The sequence below is a fragment of the Callospermophilus lateralis genome, unplaced genomic scaffold, assembly GCF_048772815.1.
Source record: "Callospermophilus lateralis isolate mCalLat2 unplaced genomic scaffold, mCalLat2.hap1 Scaffold_84, whole genome shotgun sequence".
In the NCBI taxonomy this organism is placed as follows: domain Eukaryota; kingdom Metazoa; phylum Chordata; class Mammalia; order Rodentia; family Sciuridae; genus Callospermophilus; species Callospermophilus lateralis.
In genome coordinates, this window is record NW_027516477.1 from 3537496 (window position 1) to 3559890 (window position 22395).

General features: G+C 34.2%; 1 protein-coding gene across 1 annotated transcript in view; it reads right to left on the reverse strand.

Moving 5' to 3' along the window:
* LOC143641099 (protein crumbs homolog 1-like) overlaps positions 1-22395 on the reverse strand; it is a 126979-nt gene that overhangs the window by 98838 nt on the left and 5746 nt on the right. The window contains 4 exon segments of the mRNA XM_077108503.1: positions 7883-8065; positions 12126-12265; positions 13751-13765; positions 13820-14000. Coding sequence (XP_076964618.1) covers positions 7883-8065; positions 12126-12265; positions 13751-13765; positions 13820-14000 — 519 coding nt within the window.

Here is a 22395-nt window from a genome sequence, read left to right on the forward strand (position 1 = left end):
ACCCTGCTATTTCTGCCTGAGGTTTGAAGCCAGGATTTCACAGGATCCCCTGCTGCACTCTTCAGTTTTTTCCATGCAGAGAGCAGATGGGTGAAGCATAATAAAATCCCAGCCTCAGAGGCAGCAGTGTAGCATTCCAGGCACAGGTGACAGTGTTTCTTTTGCTTAGTTGGAATAAACGCTAATTGGAGTTGCTGAGTGAAAGTTAGAATTGAAAATTGGACTTGGTTTATACAGCAGTTTGGAAATTTGTAAATGTATTATTATGACCATATTTTGATAAACAAAAATGAATTTTTAGTGTGGTTCTGGGGATTGAACTCAGGGCCTTGTGCATGCAAGGCAAGCACTCTACCAACTGAGCTGTATCCCCAGTTCCCGCAAATGAAATGTTAATATTAAAAATAAAACTTCAATTGTTTCCACAGTAGATGTGTTGGTTACGACAGGATAGTTCAAGGACAAGCACTGAGGTCCTTAGATCTTTTTTTTTAATTTTCAGAAGTAACATATTCAATTATATTTAAATAGGCTAACTTATCAAGCTGTTTGGGTTCTTATAAGTTCCACTAAATTCTTCTGGAAATGAGAGAATAAATAAGTCCTCCTTACTGATTTGTGTGATTGTGCCTTTTTATAGTCTCACTATGTCAGTTATCATATTGTCATGTATTTTTCACATCTTTTGCTTCACATTCTTTCAGTTTCTTTGGAGAAGGGGACATATATTTTCATCATTATGTTCCTAGAACTGAGTGAGCCCCATGTCCCGGACTGAAAATCTAATGCATAACAGAAGGAAGCAACCAACATTCCTTCTTGTAGCGGTCAAGGGTGGTCATAGAAAATAAAGATAATTTACTGATTTTGGAATGGACTGAACAGTTTTATTCAACAACAAGCCTTTTCTAATTATAGATTTATTTAGCTTATCCTTAAAATTATGTGAATGTGTGGATTTAAGTATATGCATAGACCTTTAAATCCAGTGTTTATACTACATTCTAAAATTTGATATGTGCACTTTTGAGAACAAATAGCTAAGATGTAAGTATATTTTGTAAAGGTAATTTTTTAGTCATTTTGAGGAATGGGAAAGTAGTAACTTTTATTGCATCTAGAGGCATGATTTGACTCTAATTGTCAATATATGAAAATGGATCTTTAGATTTTTCTCAAGTAATCCATTGAATGAGATGTTTAGTCTTTGGGTCATAATAACTTGTTTTACTTTGTAGAAATCCCAGAAGAAACCTTGAATAAACATTGATCTCATTCAGGGGTTTCTGGTTCTTCTCACTAGAATCCCACCTCCTGCACCCTTGTTTTTACTACAGCTCACTCTCCATGGTGTAGAGCTCCCTCTATCTCCATCTTTCTGAGTTTTATCTTCCCAGACTCCCAGTTATTTTTCCCACTCCACTGTCTATCAGTTTTGCATTAAAAGAAGTTAGAAAAATTACATGAACTATGAAAATATTTTAATATGAAAGATAATCACCCTAGTGATGAGGAGTAAGAAGTGCATTCCTAATGATAACTTTAAAAACTGGGAATAGTTTGTTACTATGTTTAACAATTCTGATGGTTTCCTTAAGTGAAGCTGTGTCGTTAAATATATGATCCATGAGCACATTTCTTATTACAATGGAAAATTAGTTTAATCTAACAAATGAGAGAACTGCAAATAGATAGAGTGTATGAAAAGTAAATTATGTCTTTTCTTTGTAAAAAAGAAACAAAATGGATATATAAAAAATAAAGATAAAACAGAGCTGAATGTCCAAATTTCTAGAGTATAGGCAACAAAAAATAGTAACATTTACTATTAATAAGTATATTCATCTCATCAATTACATCAAATGATATTTTCATCTTGATATTACAGGGGAAATGAAGAGAAAATTAACATCTGTTTTTCTCACTAAAGCCATTAAAGAAAATGATTCTTTTATCATAATACTTGGGTATTTTAAAATGTGACTTCTGGATAGGAGTGTAGGCTTGTCATCTCACCCTTTGCCTCCCCACTAGTCACAATACAAACAGTATGTAATAACAGCAGAGACTTTGAACATGGAAAAGAAGGTGAACTTGTTAGGACTGGAAGACCAACAGAGCATCTGGGCTTTTACCACACAGGCCCAACACAAAAATGTGTCCCATAGAGGCAGCCCAGATAGGCTCATTCCTCCTCCATATTGAACCAGGGTCTTGCCTACAATACAAAATGAGCCCCACAAGTCCTGGCAAGGGGAATTAAGCAGACCCCTGCTGGTTTAGAAAAAAAACAACTAGAGAAAGAGCTTAGCTCCTCTCCTGGTGAGACTTCACTTCCCCACCCAGAGATGTGGCCAAGGAGAGTATGCCCAACCACGGACAGGCATGTGATGATGTGTTTTCCTTCCTTAGCAGGTTTCTGAAGCTCATCATCCCCATCAAGGCCTGGGGGACCTCAACAAAAGGGATTGTACCCCAGAAAGCACCTTCCTTGAAACATGCTGTCCATCCCACTGAGGTTGAGAGAAGCCCAGCCAAAAACATGTCCAGTCAAGGAGGCCTCCTCATTCTCATGGACCTGAAACCCCCCTCCCTCAACACCTCTGACCACTCAGGGACCATCAGAAGAGACCAGTGGGAGCCCCAGTGGCACAAGATAAACTAAGAATATAAAATACCACTGCAAAGACTGGTTAAATGATGACTTAATTCATAGTCCACACAAGTAGACCAGGACCTATTCTCCAAACATAAGAAGGTGACTGCCTGCTAAATTGAAAAATTCAAGTAAGATTCTAAATTCCTTAACGTCATATCTAAAATGTCTGGGATAGAGCTAAAAATAACTTATTATTGCAGGGATCAGGAAAACCACAACTTAAGGAAAAAGGAAAATTAACTGATGCCAACACTGAAACAAATCAGTTGTTAGCATTATCTGACGAGAATTTTATAGCAAGCATCATGAAAAAGATTCAATAAACAATTATAAATCTCTCGAGAAGAAAGAAAAATGGAAAATATCAGCAAAGAAATAGACATTATTAAAAGAAAAAATTAGAAATTATAGAATTAAAAAATAAAATAGAAAAAATAAACAACTTCCTGGGTTGGTTAAAAATAGAGAAGAGATGAAAAAGGAAAGAACCAGTGAGTTTGAGGACAGAGTACTAGCAAGCAACAAAGAGAAAATATATGGGGGGAGAAATGATCAAAGCCTCAGAAACCTATGGGAAAAAAAGACCCTAAATTTGTATAAACAGAGTCCTAAAAGTGGAAGAAAAAGAGAGTGGAGCTAATAGTCAAAGGAAAATTAGCTAAAAATTTCCCCCGTTTGGCAAAGGACACAAATTCACAGATTTGAAAAGCTGAGTGCTATGGTTTGCATAAATGTCCCTCAAACACCTGTGGTCACCAGCCCACAGAACTATTAGGAGGGAGTGAAAACTTTATACCGTGGAGCCAACAGGAAGGAAAGCAATTAGGAGCATGCTCTTGAAGGGGACATTGGGACTCCAGCCCCTCCTCTTTGCTCTTGGTTTCCTTCCCAGCCACAATAAGACGGGAAACCTCCTGTGCAACACCCTCCCTGCCATAATGCACTGCCTCACCCAGGCCCAAAGGCAACAGTGCCATGTGATCAACTGAACCTCTAAAACATGAGCCTAAATACACCTTTTCTCTCATGAAGTTGAATTTTTACAGTAAAGAAAATTTTACTGAGTAAATCCCAAGTAGAATAAGCACAAATAAATAAACACCAACATATATCAGAAGTAAATTTCTGAAAATTAAGAACAAAAGGGAAAAATGCTAAAGACAAAAGAGAAAGTTAGCCAGAAATAAATAATGTATCATTTGTAGGGATCAACAGTTCCAATGGCAGAGGTTTTCTCATGAGAAACCCTGGGGTATAGAAAGAAGTGATGTGGATTTTTCAAATTCTAAAAGAAAAACAGAGTCAATAATGAATTCTATATTTAACTATCCTTCAAGAATGAAGGGGTTGGGCACTGTGGTGCACACCTGTAATCCCAGGGGTTTGGGAAGCTGAGGCAGGAGGAGTGAGAGTTCAAAGACAGCCTCAGAATGTGAGGTATTAAGCAATTTAGTGAGACCCTGTGTCTAAATAAAATACAAAATAGAGCTGGGGATGTGGCACAATGGTTGAGTGTCCCCCCAAAAAGAAAGAATGAATAGGCAATAAAGATTATCTCAGACTAAGGGAAACTAAAAGAAACTGTCACTAACATACCTACCTTAAATCTGACTAATGTTTTTTAACAGAAAATTACAAAAGAAGAATCTCAATGACATGGGAAAAAGGAAAAAACAATGGAGAGAACAAAAATATAGGTAAAATATAAGTTTTCTAAACTATATATAATGATTAAAATAAACATTATAATACTTTCTGTTCCCTATTGCTAAATAATACATGGATCAAAGAAAAAGCCTCAAATAAAATGTTGAAAATACATAGAATCAAATTAAAATGAAAGTGTGGCATGTGAAAATATGTGGGATGCAGCAAAAGCAGTATTGAGTTAAATTTATACTGCTAAATCCTTGCAATAAAAAAAACTAAAAGAAAAATAAACCTGAAGCAAACTGAAAGAAGGCAATAATATGGAACAAAAATCAATGAAATTGAAAACTGGGTAACAGAAAAAAAATTGATGAAACAATAAACTTGTTCTTTAAAAATAAAAATCAATGAAATTAATAAGCTTACAAAAAATGGAGAGAGACGATATAGACCATCAACATCAGGAATGAATCAGAGAAATCACTACAAATCCTATAGCTATTATAAGCATTAAGGCATCACTGTGAGCCACATTACGCTCATAAATTTGACAAAAAAATCAGCACCAACATAGAGGATCTGATCATGTAGATAATCTAGTTGACAAATATAGAACATAATCTAGTTGACAAATATAGAACACTCCACCCAACAGAGTATATGTATATATATATATATATATATATATATATATATATATATATATATATATATATACACATACACATACACCTCACAGTGGAATGCATTACAATTCTCTCCACCAGGAAGTATTACAGGCTTAAGACCCATTGCTATGCAGCTAAGTGGGAGTCAAAGAGATCAAAAACCACTAGAGGAGATTATCTCCCCAACACTAACAAAGAAATATATGGAAACTGAATAAAACACAACATTATTTATAATCACCCCAAAGAAAGTAATAAATAAAAGTGTATACTTAGTATAAACTTAACAAAAAATGCTTAGGGTTAGTGTGTGGAAAATGACTCAAGAGTAAAAAGAACAATCCAGTTAGAAAGGGACAAAAGATATTGAGAGATATGTTGCTATAAAATATAAACAGATCAAATAAATACAGGAGAAGTTGTTCAACATACTAGTTATTAGGCATGAATTAAAACCACAATGGCATATCACTTCCTAACTATTAAAATGTCTTAAACTTAAAAAAAAAAATAACCAAATGTTAGTGAGGATATGAATAAATTGGATCACTCACTAATACATTGCTGATGAGAATGGAAAATAGTCCATTGGGAAAACTGGGTAAACTATACATGGGATTCCCTGTTCTATTTCTTATGACTTCATGTAAATCTACTATTATCACTTAAATGGTTAAATTATAAAAACATATTGAAGCATATTTATGTATATATATCCATATATGCACATACATACAGTTTATATATTGTATATATATTCTGTATATATACACATACATATCAGTTTTAACTATTATAGTTATATATATATATTTAGCAGTATATATAAGTATATATAGTTGTTTATGTACATATATAGTGTGTGAGTATATATATCTTTATGTGTATGTATATTAGTATACACATTAATGACATATACATATCATTAACATATGAATATATATATCATTATGTAGTAAGTAAGTAGGAAAATACTTAGAGTATTCATGTTTGTATCCCCAGTCTGCCAGTTTCAGCTTTTGTGTCAAATTGATGTTCATGGAATGAACAATACATGAAATTCATGTTCATGAAATTTGTTTTCTCTTTATTTTAGGTAAGACTATATTTTTCAGTATTCTCTACAGTAAAATGTGGTTGTATGACTAAATTTTAATCAATGGAAGGTGGGTAGAAGAGTCCCATTACTCATGGGGCTCCACTTGTAAAACCTCCAGGTTTCATATTCTACTTTCCTTCCTTCTCCAACAACTTGCTGCAAAAGACGACAATAAACTCAGAAGTTGAGTTTGAAAAGGGAGGGAAAAAAGAGAAGAGGCTGTGACTCTGAATCACCGTTGGAAGGCAACTGATGATAGGAACCCATGTTTTTGGAATTCACATGTGTGAAAATAAACAATTTCACTAAGCCACAGAGATGTGGTCAATCAGAATCTCTTAATTCATTTAATCATTTTTGGCAGTCCTTCAGAAAACAAGTCCAACACACTTTTCTAGCATATTCTACTGCCTGTTCTGTTTGAATCTGTTGGTCATCTGTGCCCTTTTATCTGATAAGGCAATATTAACCTTATCCTCTGCTGTGATAGAATCCCCTCTATATACCTAAACCAAATATTTTAGAAACAAATTATATTCACCCCTACCTTGTTCCAAGAAAGATTTAGCCAAAAACAAAAATGCATACACTGTACAAAAATCAAATAACTTGGAAAGAAAGAAGAAAAAAAAGAGACAACATTAAGAAACAGAAACAGGAAATTGAAATATTCCTAGGGGTGAGATAAATATATAACAGAAAGACATTTATGTCTCTAAAGAAACATGTTTTAGACATCTAGCTACATCATCGTTATTTGTAGCAGCCTACATTATTGGGAAATATGCATTACAAAATTTATTTCATGTTTGTCATTTATCAAATTTTGTTTGCATGCCTTTAAAATGTAAGGTAAAAGGTGTGGAAGGAAAATACCATTTACCCTGATATTGAAACTGGAGAGGTCTTCTTCTATGTGTTCTCATAAAGAGGACAGCACATGAGCAAATAAGCATTTTCTTCAGCAACCTTACACAAACACTACCGCAAAACAAATTAATTAATCTTCAAAGCTGAAATATTAAAAGAAAATCCCAGGTGTAAATAGAGTAACGCACCCATTTTCACTTATCCCTTATTACTTTTCTCAGAAATCGCCCCCAAAAACTAAAATATTTTCCTGAAGTGTCTCTCACTAACCTATTGAGAAAAAAAATAAGGTAGAAATCTAAATTATAGTTTAATTTCTCACCCATATCTATGCAATTGTGGATAATTGCTGCTTATTAACAAATTGAGGACTGTATCAAAAATTCTGAAAATTTTCAGAACATTAAGCAGACCCAAACACAATTGTCCATTAGAAACCTCTGAGTTTTAGAGTAAGAATAAATAAAGATAGAGCATAAATTTAAATTTGATGTATAAAATGACTTTAGCTATAGAATAGTTGCAAAATATTACTTGAAACTAGATAATTGGTCTCAATATAAGTAGAAATAAGTACCGTGACTTTGTTACCAAATTCAAATAACACATAAAATTTAACATGAAAATTAATAACAAAATATACCAATAATTCTGCTTTTCAAGGTAAGTAATTTGTGATATACTGAAATTCCCAGTAAGTGTATGAAAATATTTACCTTTTTATACACTTCCTCTGTTCCTATTGTTAGCATTTTCCTCCTGCAGAGAGGAATTATGAGATGTGAGCCAAGATTCATCTCAAGCCCACAAGGGGGACCCTTTGCACCATATCAACACAGTTTATGTAGCACGGGTTTTACTGCTAATACACCATTTGGTTAAATCCATAGTCTGCCATCAAGTGAAGAAAGTCATTTCCTGTCTCCTTGGCCTCACCTGTGAATCCAGGCTGACAGACACAAACATAGCCCGAGGCTTCAAGGTAGCTGAACGAAGAAGGCAGTCCAGCAATACGACCATATTGTTTCTCTGAGGACAGCTCTATGCATTCCCCATCAGACTGGCAGGGGTTACTCTCGCATTCGTTGATGTCCATCTCACACTGGGCACCTGTGTATCCTGCAGGATGAAAGTTCAGAAAAGCCGCTGAGTCAAAGCTCTTAAATCATAGAGCATATGCCTGAAAAGAGGCTGACCACTGTGCCTGAGACAATTAGCAAGTTGCCAGTGCTCAAAGAGCTAGCCAGGGGAATTGGGTAAGAGGAGGTTTACGTGGAAATAAATATCATTAGCAAGATCCGTAATTTGCCAATTTTTTTTTAAAGATTTGATTAATAAAGCCTGAAATAAAATGGGACTTCAGGGTAATCTTGATTTAACCTGAACATTTAATAAAATGAATAAAATACCATTTACTTGAATTTAACAAGTATTCTAATTGATGTGTTTTTATCAAGAAAAAAATTTTATAGAGAATAACTTAAAAATCAAAAGTATCCACATAGCCAACCCCAAATTATTATTTTAAATCTCAAAAGTAGGTTAAATAGTTATTTCCTAATATTCAGTGAGAAAGAAAAGTAAATTATATATATAGTTCTATTGTGTGGGTGTGTATGTTTTAACCAAGCTCAATTGTACTATATTCCGAAACTTGCGTTTTCATTCCCTTGCAGAATCCATGTTAGTAAGAGAGATCTAACTCATAGTTTTAAACTATTTCCGACTACTCCAAAACGTGAATGTGCCATAATCATCCTTTTATTGGTTTTAATGCAGTTTTTACTATTAAAAATTTTCAATGAATATCATTACATATGACATATGTGTAAGTGTTTAAGCAAAATTCTAGGGTTTAGCCCTAAAAGCAGAAATTCTAGGTCATAAGCTGTGTACAATTTTATTTAAGTACAGATTGACAAATGCTTCTAGAGTAGTTGTACCACTTACCTGTTACCAACTAGCAAGTAGATGAATACATATAGGACTCCAAACCCTTGGAAACATAGTTATCAGCAAATATAAAATTTGTCATTAGTAAATTGGTAAATAGTAAATAGTAAATAGTAAATAGTAAATAGTATCTTACTTTAGTTTACATTTTTCTCAGTTACTATTGAATTTAACATTTTTTTTGGTTGTTTATTGACTCAAGTAACATTATATATCTTTTTTCTAATTTTTAGGCTGGTTTTCTTATTGATTTTCAAGTACTTATATGTTATGTGTTGTGCTATTTCCCAAATAAAAATTTACTGGAATGCTAATATAATGCTGATGGATAATAAAATAATATCAGCTATTTTGCAAGACAGCAAAACAGCTGTATAGAGTTCTTAAAGGAATATAATTAAACCTACAATACACCTAAAAGCCTCTATAATGTCACTTAAGTCTGCTGAGAAATATGATTTTAAAACAAAATTTATAATTAAAAATTATAAAAGTTATAAGTTACAGTATTTTTTTAACTTTAAAATTATACAATGACTTCCCATTTCACATAGGATAAAATCAAAATCCTTACTATGATCTAAGAATGCACTTATCACCTGAACCCTTTCCATTTCAATATTTCTACCTAATTCCATTCTCCTCCTTCCTCCCAGGGAATGTCTTCTACCCTATGGCCTTCATAACGGTGTTCTTCTCTCCTCTAGAAAATTCTTCTCCAAGCCTTTGTGTGGCCAACTCTTACCCAATTTTTAGACTTTGTCTTGTATTACTTTCTCAGAATAACTTGCCCTCATGGACAGATCTAAATAAGTTCCTGTGGTTTTTTTATATCACTAAATACTTTTCTTTTGTTGCTCTTTTAATAATCTTTAGTTATGTATTTATTTGTATATATGGCTGCCTTTCTCAACCAACTATATACTCTACCACAACAGAGACTGTACTTAGTTTATTTACTCTTCCAATGCTGAGCAAGATGTAAACAGTGGATTTTAACCGATGCCTGAAAAAAGCATAAAACAGTACCAATTAATCATTGAAAATAAGAATTTAGATTATAATTCTGGTTTACTACATAAACCAGAGAAAGGACTACTATTAATCAAATGATGAGAAGCTAATGGGATTGCTCATTTTGAAACTTTAGTAAAAACCTGAATGGGGTCATGTGTCAAATAATAACCACAACATAAATTCTATTGCTCAACAGCATAATATATATGTCACATGTGACCCTCGGATCCTTTCTCAGCTATCTGAAGAAGAAACATAGTGAGAAAAGAAACTAAAAGAACATGTGAGATCATGATCTCGCAATCCCTTATTGTGACGCTCCTGCTAAAGAGTCCTCAGAATCTTTTAAATTTAAATGTCTACTTTCAAAATAATTGATTTCATACTTAAGGATATACAAATATTCAGTAAATGATAGTTTTCACAGCAAGTTTTTATAAACTGTTATTTGTTGTGCTTTGGTGGATTTTGGACTATTTTCAATTTCCTTTTCATTCTAAGACTCAAGACCTGTACATAGGCCAGGTTAGGAAGTAATTTAGACTCAACATAAATCATTTTCTGCTTTTCCAGCTCATGCATTATCTCATTCCCAACTTGAACATTCAGAAGCTTCTGATTTATAGTTTTACCATTCCTGTCTCCACCCCTGAGGCCCTGTGGGGATTTTATTTTCTATTCTGTTTAACCACAGATATAAATAGACTCCTTCAGTCAAGACTACATTCAATAGTTCGATAGAACTCTGTGCAAAGAAGCAATCTAATACCAAATCAAGCCCCCAGTGTTCCTATATAAGGTTGGTTTGTTTTAACACATCCAATCTCATGTGGGTATCAAGAAAACTTCTAAGGTAAGCATTTAAGGCGACTGACACTTCTCATAATTAATTACTTTTGAAATGAGGACTCTAGGTAATTATCACAGTAGATTCTTGCCATTGCAGTCTGTGGCAGTGTTTCATGATCCAAAGGAATGATCCTTTCTTAGATTAGTTTGTGGTACTCAATCTTTTCTTTATACACAGCAGTGATAATAGGGTACAAAGATGTTCTGAATTGTCTATCTAGTCCAAACTGCCATCCATGCAAGTGACCTAAGAGAAACTCAAAGGCAGAACTGTCCTAAATCTGCCCATCATTTAACCTCCTGCATGACTTCCTGCCCATCCAGTCCCTCATCTTCACCTCACCACTGCTCTCTGTTCTAGCAAACAGACTCAGCTCTGTTTAAACTCCTGCCCAGTCCTCTCACTAATTCCTGGCCTGTAGTTGTATTTCCTCCAACCAACTTCACTAGGCTGTCAGAGGGCTCTTTTTAAATTCACAGATTACATTACTTCCCTGCCCCATGATTTGCAAGTGGCTTTGTCATCTGGCTTCAACCTTATTCCCAGCTTCTCTGTACCACCAGCCCTTCCTAAGCCAACATTGTGAGCAATTACTCAAAGTCCACAATTGAATATGTTCTTTCCTGTGTGTGGCACTCTATCATATTTCTTTCCTTCTTTCATTCTTTGTTCTTTCCTTAAGTAAGCAATGGGCCACTAGGTGCTAGCCATAGGACCTAGAATGGTCAACCTAATTTTGTTATCTAGTTAACATTTATTGTGTGTCTTTTATGGTAGAGGCTCAGACAGGAGCTTTGTATACATTACTGCATTTCTCTCCAAATCAACTCTATGAAGTGGATATTACCAGCACCTCCATTTTTATAAAATGAGGAAACTGAGGCTCAGATCAGTTAAGTAATTTGTCCAAAGTCACATGGCAATTGAGGAAATTTCTGACACATGTTCATTATGAGGTTGACCATTTCAATTCAGTATAAAACAAGCTTCTAGTATTTTAACATTGTTTGACAGATTCCTATATATTCCTGATGTCTAAAAGAAAGTCCTAAAAGAAAATAAATCATCTTCTAGTGAAACTTTCTCTATGAAAACCATGCTGAATTGAATCTTTCCATTGATTTTCTCCCCCTCTGCTTCCTCTAGAGGGTTCTAATATTTGGACAACTTAGTCACCCACTTTGGATAATGTGTAGTATAGCAGTAAATATGTATGAGCCCTGAAGAATACAACTAGAAGAAAAATTTCACTTACAACATTTAACAATAACAATTTTTAGTTTCACTTCATAGGCATTTTTTTCTATGCTAAGAGAAAAAAAAAAAAAAAAAAACGGTGGAAGGTATTTTGTCACTTACCAGGCCAGCAGTGACAAATGTAATTGTCAACACTGTCTTCACAGGTAGCATTATGGTGACAAGGTTTTGACCAACAAAGAGGCATCAAGGTCTCACAGTGTGTCTCTGTGAATCCACTACCTGTGCAGTTACAGCTATATCTGGAGAGTAAATGAAATTATCATGTCATTTCTTAGTCATACTGAAATCAAATATCTTTATTCTGTCTTTTCATTTTTTCATCAACTTGAGACCCATGATACAGTCTTTATACTTATCTCAAAAACTCTGAGGGAATTATCTCTCTAGACCTGAGTGATGTCTTATTGTTATCTTTTTAAAAATTATTCATGCAAAGTTATTTGGAAACTATAAATACTTAAGTTTTATCCATAAGTTGAAGATACTTATGCTATAGGAGTATTGTGGTAACTAAGTGTACACATAAAGAGTTCTGAGTAAATTACTATTAAATAGTATTAAGAAAAATCGTTAATATTTTTTAAGGCAATAGAGAATCATTTTTCCCTTATAAAAATAAAACAATAAATAATGAAAAACTCAGGAAAAAGTCCTCATTAAATACAGTGTGACTTGTAATATTCTCTCTTTCTCTCTCTCTCTTTTGGGTTGCAAGAATATTTTAATCTTGCTATTTCATTGATTGATTGAGTGAGAATATCTAATATCTAATACACAAATACAAATCTAGTGGGGAAGGTTACTAACTTTATTAAGATGATAATTTTAATTTAGGCAAGATTATTTAAAAATTTAGTATTATAAACTGGGCATGGTGATGCCTATCTATAATCCTGGGAACTTGAGAAGCTGAGGTAGGAGAAGAGCAAATTCAAGGCCATCCTCAGCAACTTAGTGAGGACCTAAGCAACTTAGTGAAACCCTGTGTCAAAATTAAAAAAAAAAGAAGCTAGAGATTTGGTTTTGTGGTTAAGAGCCCCTTGTATTCAATTGCCATTAGCAATTATATATATAATTTAGTACTATATAAAATGAGTTTTTTTACACCTAGATAAGTGGAGGTTTGAGGAAGGTATAGCTATGAGAACACAACATTGTTTTTGAAATCCTATTATTTTGATAAATATATTTGAAACACCTATGTCTTCTATCATTCTCCCTTTGAGTGTCATTTACTTTGAAATTAGATTTGGAATAAATTATGTCTCATTACTAACTAAAGGGAAACTGGATTCTGTGTGAATCTTCTAACTTCCATGCACTTTAGATTTCTTTGTGTAATATGAGAACATAAATGTTCATCTTGTTCTGTTGATAGATCAAACAAGATGATTTTAAGTGCAATGCTATTAAAAGTTATTGTGTCATATACTTAAAATCTCACATTCACATTTTTAATAATTCCTAGCTTAGTTTTAATATCTTCCCTATTTATGACAGGTCTACTTCCAGGAATTGAAAATTTGTTCTTTTTCCTTAGCATAAGCAATTTCAAACTATAACAAGAGTGAATTTGAAAGCTCCTTGCTCAGGAACAAAACGACCTCCAACAAACACATGTTTTTGCAAAATCTGAATACTACAATTTTTATCATAGAAAGTATAATGCAATGTAAAATCTTTAAGCTGAGGGCATGAGATCTTCAAATTGACCAGAGTGGTACAATAGTTCTCCATCTCTCTAAGCCATTTGCCCAGCTATAGCAGCAGACATACCTGTTTCCTCCATCCACACACACAGCCCTCCATGGAGACATGGCTGACTCGCACACTCATCAAAGTTGAGCTCACAGTGATCCCCTAGAAACCCGGGGGCACAGTCACAGAAATACGCTCCCAGAGCATCCAGACAAGTTGCACCATTTAGACAGGGCTCGGACCAACATTCATCAATTTCCAATTCACAGTTAACACCTTTAAAAAAATTAGCACAGAAAAACAGAAAAGTTTTAGCAAAGTGAAAATATTTTAGCTATTTAGCGATGCTTTATTTACTAAAGCACTTGTCAAATATTATGTTACCCAAAATAATTTTCTTCCTTAATCCTAATTGATATTAACTTTGGTGTGCTTGTGGGAAGTTGCACACAGCAGAGAAGCTGTTACTTACAAATTACTGCATACAACAGCTTGTGGGTTTTTAGTCTATGGAAACAAATAAGTCATTTTTAGAACAAAGTTATTATAAATGACACTTTTATTGGAAGCCTAAATTGGACTGGTCAATTTTTTTTTTCATTATTTTCAAAAAGTTTAGTTAGGTCTCATCTAGAATAGTGGATGAAAGCTGGGACTTCAAAGCAGATAGCTTTGGTTGAAATCAGCACAGCCAATTATTAGCTGTGGAACATTGGGTAAGTTTCTTAGCCTTCCCATATTTAACTTTCCTTCTTTGAAAAATGGGAAAAATCTTTGTAACCAAACCATAGGATTATTATTGTAATTAAATGTATTCTGAAGTGTTTATAACAATAACTAGTGCATACTAAGTATTTGCTAGAGAAAAAGAAAAAAAGACTTGTCTGTCCACAAAAACCTATCCTACAAATATGTTGTACAATTATTTGCTTAAATGCTCCTTTTTTCATAGACATTTTAAATATTTTCCTATTATGTTGTTGTTGTAAAATACAACTTTTAAATATAAAATTAAATTGTGATTTAATATAATTAGCGGCATCATGAGAACCCACTCATTTCAACGTAGTATTGTTACAAGAAATCAGTATTTATCCCTTCTCCCAAATCGTAGGTGATTACTTGCTAAATAGTTTAAGATTTACAAAAGTAGAAGTGATATTAAGATGAAACCTGTCTTACTAAATCTTTCAACTGGTATTTGATATACACAATAATCAAATTCACAGGCTTTAAAAGACACCAAAGGAGGTATATCTATATTTCTCATTTTTATTTCTGTGCCTATAATCCAGGATAATAAATTATGTATTGAAATGTTACTGAGGGATTTTCAAATAGCTCAGAAGGTGTTTGATTGGTTTTGCCCTTTTTTCTTAAAAGAAACGGCAGTAGGCTGTTCTGTCACCATCTACCATTTACAGAGTCTACCACCAGCCAAGATAAGGATGCCAGCACATTAAATTTGATTGTTTTTTAGAATAAAGAGAGCTTAAAATTAAATTTATTTGAGTAAAAATTGAAACTTGTGCCGTAGCATTTGGGGTCGTGATCATTGCAGAGACCTTACTGACCCTCAGCATCTCTCACTGGTCTCACTACTACTGGCTTCCCTCTTTGAAATCACTCTCGGTACTTCTATATAGTACACTTCCATAGAAAGACAAACCTGAGGATATCGATGTCTGCTTAAAATTTTTATATAGCTCCCCTTCCAGCATCTCCAGAATAAGGCACAAATGCCTTGTAATGTAGTAGAAACTTCTCAAAGATGAGAACTAGCCAGTGTCATCCACACCATGTGCTTGCATCTCCCCTGTCTCTTGCGCCTCTCGCGGATCAAAGAGGCCCCCTGACTTGTGATGCCCACTCCTTGTTCCCTACTTGTCCAAACCAGTCCAAGTTTCCAGAGATTGAGTTTGAGTATGACATCAGTACTTAATGGCTTCTGTTTGGCACTGACGTTCCTCCACTGTACTCTCAAAATTCCCTATGATAGAAACGTCTATATTATTGTACTACAGTTGCTTTTTTGTCCATTTTATCTATAAACGCTAAGCACTTTGGAGTCGATCTTTATTCTTTAATGCTCATATCTGTAGCATTTAGCACATATTCTTGAACACGGAAGATGCTTATTGAATTTGAATGAAAACTAGGATTATCACAGCAATGGAATAATCTACCATTTTTCCTGGAAGACAAGCTGATATACCAGGACAGAGCTTCTCAATGCCTCTGCAAGCCTGGGACCCCTCTAAATCAAAAGACTTGAAATCAAATTGATTGCTTTGTCAAACATATAAAACAAATCATTGTTTCTGAATGATTGTGTCCTAAACTTCTGATAAGCATTTAGACATTTTTGTCCTTCATATGTACCTTTTGGCAATTAGAGATCGATGTTAACACTCTGTGCCACAAGATAGTGTGTGTTATATGCTATTAGTCTGGAGCAGGTCTCGTCCCTGATGCTGTCCTCATTACAGTGGTGGAGTGCGTAGCACAGCAACATGACATTGATTAACCACTGTATACCTTTATATTATCTGCAAAATTCATGCTCTGGGAATAATTGAACTCTGCCTTTGAGTTATATTCTTAAATTTCAAATTCCACCTAATATAGTTGCTACTCTAAGAGGCCTCTATGCATATTATTTCTCTTTTGAATAAGAATTATGCTCACTGTTTCTGGGTTCTTTACATATATCAATTATAACAGTTTCAGTGCAAGTCTGTGACACAAATATCAGGCCAAAGAGGAAATGCAGCATTCAGTTTCCATTGCAGTCATACTTATGCAGTAGATTCTCCTCCTACATACAATAGTTACAGTCTTTTTAATATCCTAGAATACAAGGAGAGGCTGGGTGACTTCATGCTGTGATTCATAAGGTAAGATAATCATAGTAACCTTTACCAAGATGTTATGGGAAATTAAGGCAATTTATTTCCATTAGTAACACCTTTGGAATTTTAGTCAATAAAATTTCTTACAGATACCAAAAATAAACAAAATGCTATCTTAAAAATAATCCATTTAAAAGCTGACTTTATAAGCTCAGAATTCTCTTGGTGCTGAATTTTGTCACTTCTAATATTCCTCACTTTTAACATCTCTAAAACCAGAATGCACTTTATAGTCAACAATGCCTTAATCTTATTATATTTTAGTTGCATAATTTTTCTTTCTTAGGGATATATGAAACCTAGGTGACCTCCCTAATGTATTAAATCTGATGAAGTAATAAAATTGATTTATTTCAAATCAAAGTGGATCAAGGACCTAGGCATTAGACAAGAGACCCTGCATATACTAGAAGAAAATGTAGGCCCAATTCTTTATCATGCCATCTCGGGAACCAATTTCCTCAATAAGGCTCTTGAAGCACAAGAAGTAAAATCAAGAATCAATAAATAGAATGGTACCAGACTAAAAAGCCTCTTGATAGCAAAGAAGACAATCAAGAACATGAAGAGAAAGCCTGTAGACTGTAAGAGAGCCTATAGAATGGGAGAAAAATCTTTGCCACCCCAAAAAGACCCAATCAATAAAGGGACAAAGGAACTGAATAGGCACTCATAGAAGAAGAAATACAATCAGTCAATAAATACATGAAAAAATGTTCAACATCTCTAGCAATTAGAGGAATGCAAATTAAAACCACACTGAGATTCCATCTCACTCCAATCAGAATGGCAATTATCAAGAATACAAGTAACAATAAATGTTGGCATGGATGTGGGGGGAAAGTTCACTCATACATTGTTGGTTGGAATGCAATTTGGTGCAACCACTATGGAAAGCATTATGGGGATTCCTCAAGAAACTTGGAATGGAACCACCACTTTATTCAGTTACCCCATTCCTCAGTACATATCCACCCGAAGGACTTAAAAACAGCATATTACAGGGATGCAGCCACATCAATGTTTATAGCAGCTCAATTCACAATAGCTAAGCTATGGAACCAACCTAGATTTCCTTCAACAAATGAATGGATAAAGAAAATGTGGTATATATACACAATGGAATATTACTCAGCCTTAATGAAGAATGAAATTATGACATTTGCTGGTAAATGGAAGGAACTGGAAAATATCATGCTAAGTGAAACAAGCCAGTCCTGAAAAACTAAAGGCTGACTATTCTCTCTAATATGTGGATGTGATGGTGACACATAATAATTGAGGAGAGGGAAAAATAGAAGTTCATTGGATTAGACAAAGGGGAATAAAGGGAAGAGAAGGGGGATGGGAATAGGAGAGACAGTAGAATGAATCAGACTTAACTTTCTTTCCCATATGAATAGATGTGAAACTCCACATCATGTACAACTACAAGAATGGGGTCCTAATTAAAAGAAGTTATACTCCACGTAAGTATAATATGTCAAAATATTCTCTACTGTCATGTATATCTAAAAAGAACAAGTTAAAAAGTAATAAAATAATAGATTATAGTAGTTACTTTATATGATCCATATCTAGGCAAACTGAATAAATAATAAAGTTCTATAATCAAAAAAGAAAACTAATTTTTTGTTATTTTATGCTTATCCCATTAATACTTATAACAATTAATAGTTTATTATTTCATCATTATTTTACTTACCTATTTTTATTGTATGTTATTGCAACTAATGAGATCCTTTTGTTTCTACCACTTTTGTTTTCACTGACAGTCAAAACTGGAACAACCTCAGGTTTTAATATTAAACACTTTCTGGTGGTTTTTCTAATCTTTGCTGTGTCATGTCTTTTTGCATGCTCCTTTATCACCAAAAGTTGAGGGATATTCGTGACTGCTACAACCTATCTTTCCAAAGTATTCGTGGAGGCTGAAACTAGTTCTGGAAAGGAAAAGAAAGAATGTCTCCCCTTTGAGAACCCTGGGGCAGAGCATAGGGAGGGGGTTCTCAGACCTCCTTGTATTTAATGGTTCTTTCTGGAGTTCAGCTGTCTATTTGGAGAACTGTTTCTCTTCTCTCCTCTGTATGCATTCTTTAGTCTTCTTCTCCAACCATGTTTCATTAAATGCATGTATATGCCATTCTTCCCCTTTACTCCCCTCACACATGTCATAGCATGTACTGAGATGTCATTTCATTGATATTATTGTTTTCCTAAGTTAATGGGTATGACTTTCGCAATCTATTGACTATATTTTGTATGTGTGTCTACATACATGTGTGTGTTATGTGTGTATTTACTTTTTAAAATTCTAAGAAGATAATATATATATATATATATATATATATATATATATATATATTTATATATATATGAAGAGAGAGAGAGAGAGAAGGGAGAGAGAGTATATGCCAAGTTTAAGAAGTCAAAAAAATCCATTTCAGAGTCTCTAAGACGCTGTCTGAAAAAAAAGAAAGCACTATTTTTATGAATGCTTTAAATCTTTTTTTAATTTTCCAAGTTTCTTGGGAAGACTATGGAAAAATTACAATATTTACATTTTATGTTGAATAGGCCAATGTTCAATGCCTGTAATACCTGTCTTCTTCCAAATTCCACTCTTTTCCACACTGCATCTGTTTTTCAAATCACTGTATATTTCTCTACTCATCCCCTTCACATTCAGACCTGCACACACACCCTGCAGATAGATAGAAAGGCACTAAGAGAAACAGCAGGAGCATGTGAGAAAGAAAACTGGTTGTTCAGCTCCTGGACAGTACCTTGAGTTGAAGCTAGAAGGAGCACAGGCTTTCTCTGAGATCTCTTGCAAAAAGGCACTCATGACATTCCTGAGGGACCCACCCCCATGACCTAAGCACCTCCTTACACCTCACTCTGGTAGTTAGAATGTTGACATTCAAATTTTGTGTGTGCAGACACAAACATTCAGACCACAGCAACCTCTTTCCAAAACATTTCTGCAGTTATTCTCCCTTTGTATCCAACATGTTATTTAAACAGTAATAATACCAACAACAACTAATGTAGCCAGAGGACAAAAGTTTCAGTTTTCTCTCCTGAAAAACATGTGATTTTGTTCAAGTCATAGGCCAGTTTTTCTATGAATCATTTCCTAACCCAAGCAATGTTACTACCTCTTCTATTTGTGCTTCCTCAGCACAAATAAAATTTAAAAAGAAATATAATTAAATTCTGAGACAGACTGTAAGTTTTGTTTACATGCCTGCTTCCTGAATAAACTGTGAACACTTTGTCAAGACATGTTTTGTCTTAGTCATCTTTATGTCTCCGAGGTCTGGCGCAATGATCAGAGCATTGCAGGAATAAATATTTGCTGAGCAACTACAATTTCTTATTTTGTGCATTCATTCAACAAATATTTTTCAAAAGCCCTAAACTTCATTTCTTCATAGAGACTATTTCAAAACGTTCTAGTTCTGAACAAATATCTTATTTTCTTTATACCACACCTCAAGAAAAATCAATTTCATAATTAAGATCATATACAAAAGCAACCATTTTCCTTTGATAAAATATGGTTTTATTTTTCCCACATTGTTTTTCATGGATTTTTAAAAAATTATCCAGATGATTTTCCATGGAAGCCTTTAAGTGATTTAATTAATCAAAACATATTTAGAAAAGATGGAACTTCAAGCTCAGATTCAAATTTCCACGTTGACTGAAGTTCAAATTATGTTTTTGAGAAGTGCCATTATAAAGTCAGTATCAGTTGGCTACATTTTACCTCTTAGACTTATGTATCAGAATGGATGTGGACTATTGGAGAAGGCTCAAGAAGAACATGAAATATTACTGAAATGAAAAGAGGTCCTGATAGGAAATTTTAAATGAATAAGCATCATGTAACTTAGTTATTACTCATAAGCTTCACCTGTGCATATGAAAGACACTGTTAATTAAGTAATGGTTGATATAAACTACTACAAAAGACTGCATTCTTTCTATAAATATTCTAAAGGTCATACCTGTTCTGAATAATCTATGCGTGAATATCAGAGGGTAATGAAGAGCATGCAGGGAAAGGCATGCTGCCTTTAGTTTACATTATCCATGATCTTTCTGTGTTCATTTCTATCTTAAATTTTAAGGCAGGGATGTTATTGTTAAAATGTGATATTTCTCTTTCCTTTTCTATCCCTTAAGGTAGTCCCTTTGCTTGCCATTATCTCCACTGGACCCTGTAATTCTACCCTAACCACTCTTTTAAATCTTCAGTGTAACAAGCAGACTGATCTTGTTAAAATATAAGATAATCATTCCAGTCTCAAACTCTCCCCCAAGTTCTCATCTCACTTAAGTCAAAGCCAGTTCTTCCAGTGGTTTACAAAGCCCCACAAAGTCTGAGCCTTTCTCTCTCTGGCCTTATATCTTCCTCGCCTACTCATACCAATTTCATTGCTATTCCCAAATACTTTAACCTCTGGCATTTGCTGTTCCTCTGCTGGAATGCTGTTCCACAAAACATTTCCCTGGTTCTCTTTCTCATGTCTTTATAACTTCATTCACAAGTCACTGTCCAGTGAAGCTGTCTTTGATCATTATGTCAAATGTTAAATTGCTATTTCCCCTTTTTTTGTTTTAGTTTTCTCTACTGCAGTTATCACACCAGCCTATTATGTGTTTAATCAATTACTTACTCATTTGGTACCCATCTAGCTCTTTTCTCTAGAATATAAGGCATTTTAAAATTTTTTCTTTACTCTTATATTTACAGAACATAGGACATTGCCTGATCCACTTCAGGCAACACACACACACACACACACACACACACACACACACACACACACACATATATATATATATATATATATATATATATATATATATATATATATATATATAATTTGACTTAATGAATCCAAAAATGCTTTTAAAATCCACGCCATGCATCACACTTCATCTTGCTACTATAATAAAATACCTGAGACTGGATAATTTATAAAGAACAGACGTTTTATTTCTCAGAGCTCTGGAGGCTGAAAGTCCAAGATCTAGGCACCAGCAGGAGTGGTATCTGGTTAGGGCCTTGTCTCTGATTCCAAGATGGAGCCTTGAATGCTGCATTGTCCAGAATGGAGGAGTGTTCTTCCTCACATGGTAGAAGACTAGAGGATGTGAACCCGCTCCCCAAAGCCCTTCTGATTGTGGCACTGATCTGTTCATGATGGCTCTGTCTTTATGACCTTTCCACCACCACATTACCCCAATACTATTGCATTAGTGATTAAGTTTCCAACACATGGGCTTTGGAGGAACTATCCAAACTATCATATGTCTGAACTATTACTAGAAATACCTGCTTTACATAAAATCTATTTTCATTAATTTTTTTCCTGTTTCAGGCATGTCAGATCTATTAAATTAAAAAAAATGTATTTTAATGATAAGCTCACCAAGTATGTTTCATGCAGTTAAAACTGGAGAACCATCTATCTATATTTTAAGTTCATTAAATTGGAAATGGTGGTTTAGTCCTTCTTTCTTTCTTTCTTTCTTTCTTTCTTTCTAAGAGATGTTTGGTTCAGAATTTTCATTACTATGACCAAAAAACCAGACAAAAACAATTTTAGAGGAAGAAAAGTTCATTGAGGGCTCATGGTTTCAGAGGTCTCAGTCTATAGATGGCCAACTCCATTGCTCTGGGCCTGAAGTGAAGCAGAACATCAGGATGGAAGAGTGTGGTGGAGGAAAGTGGCTTAGGATGT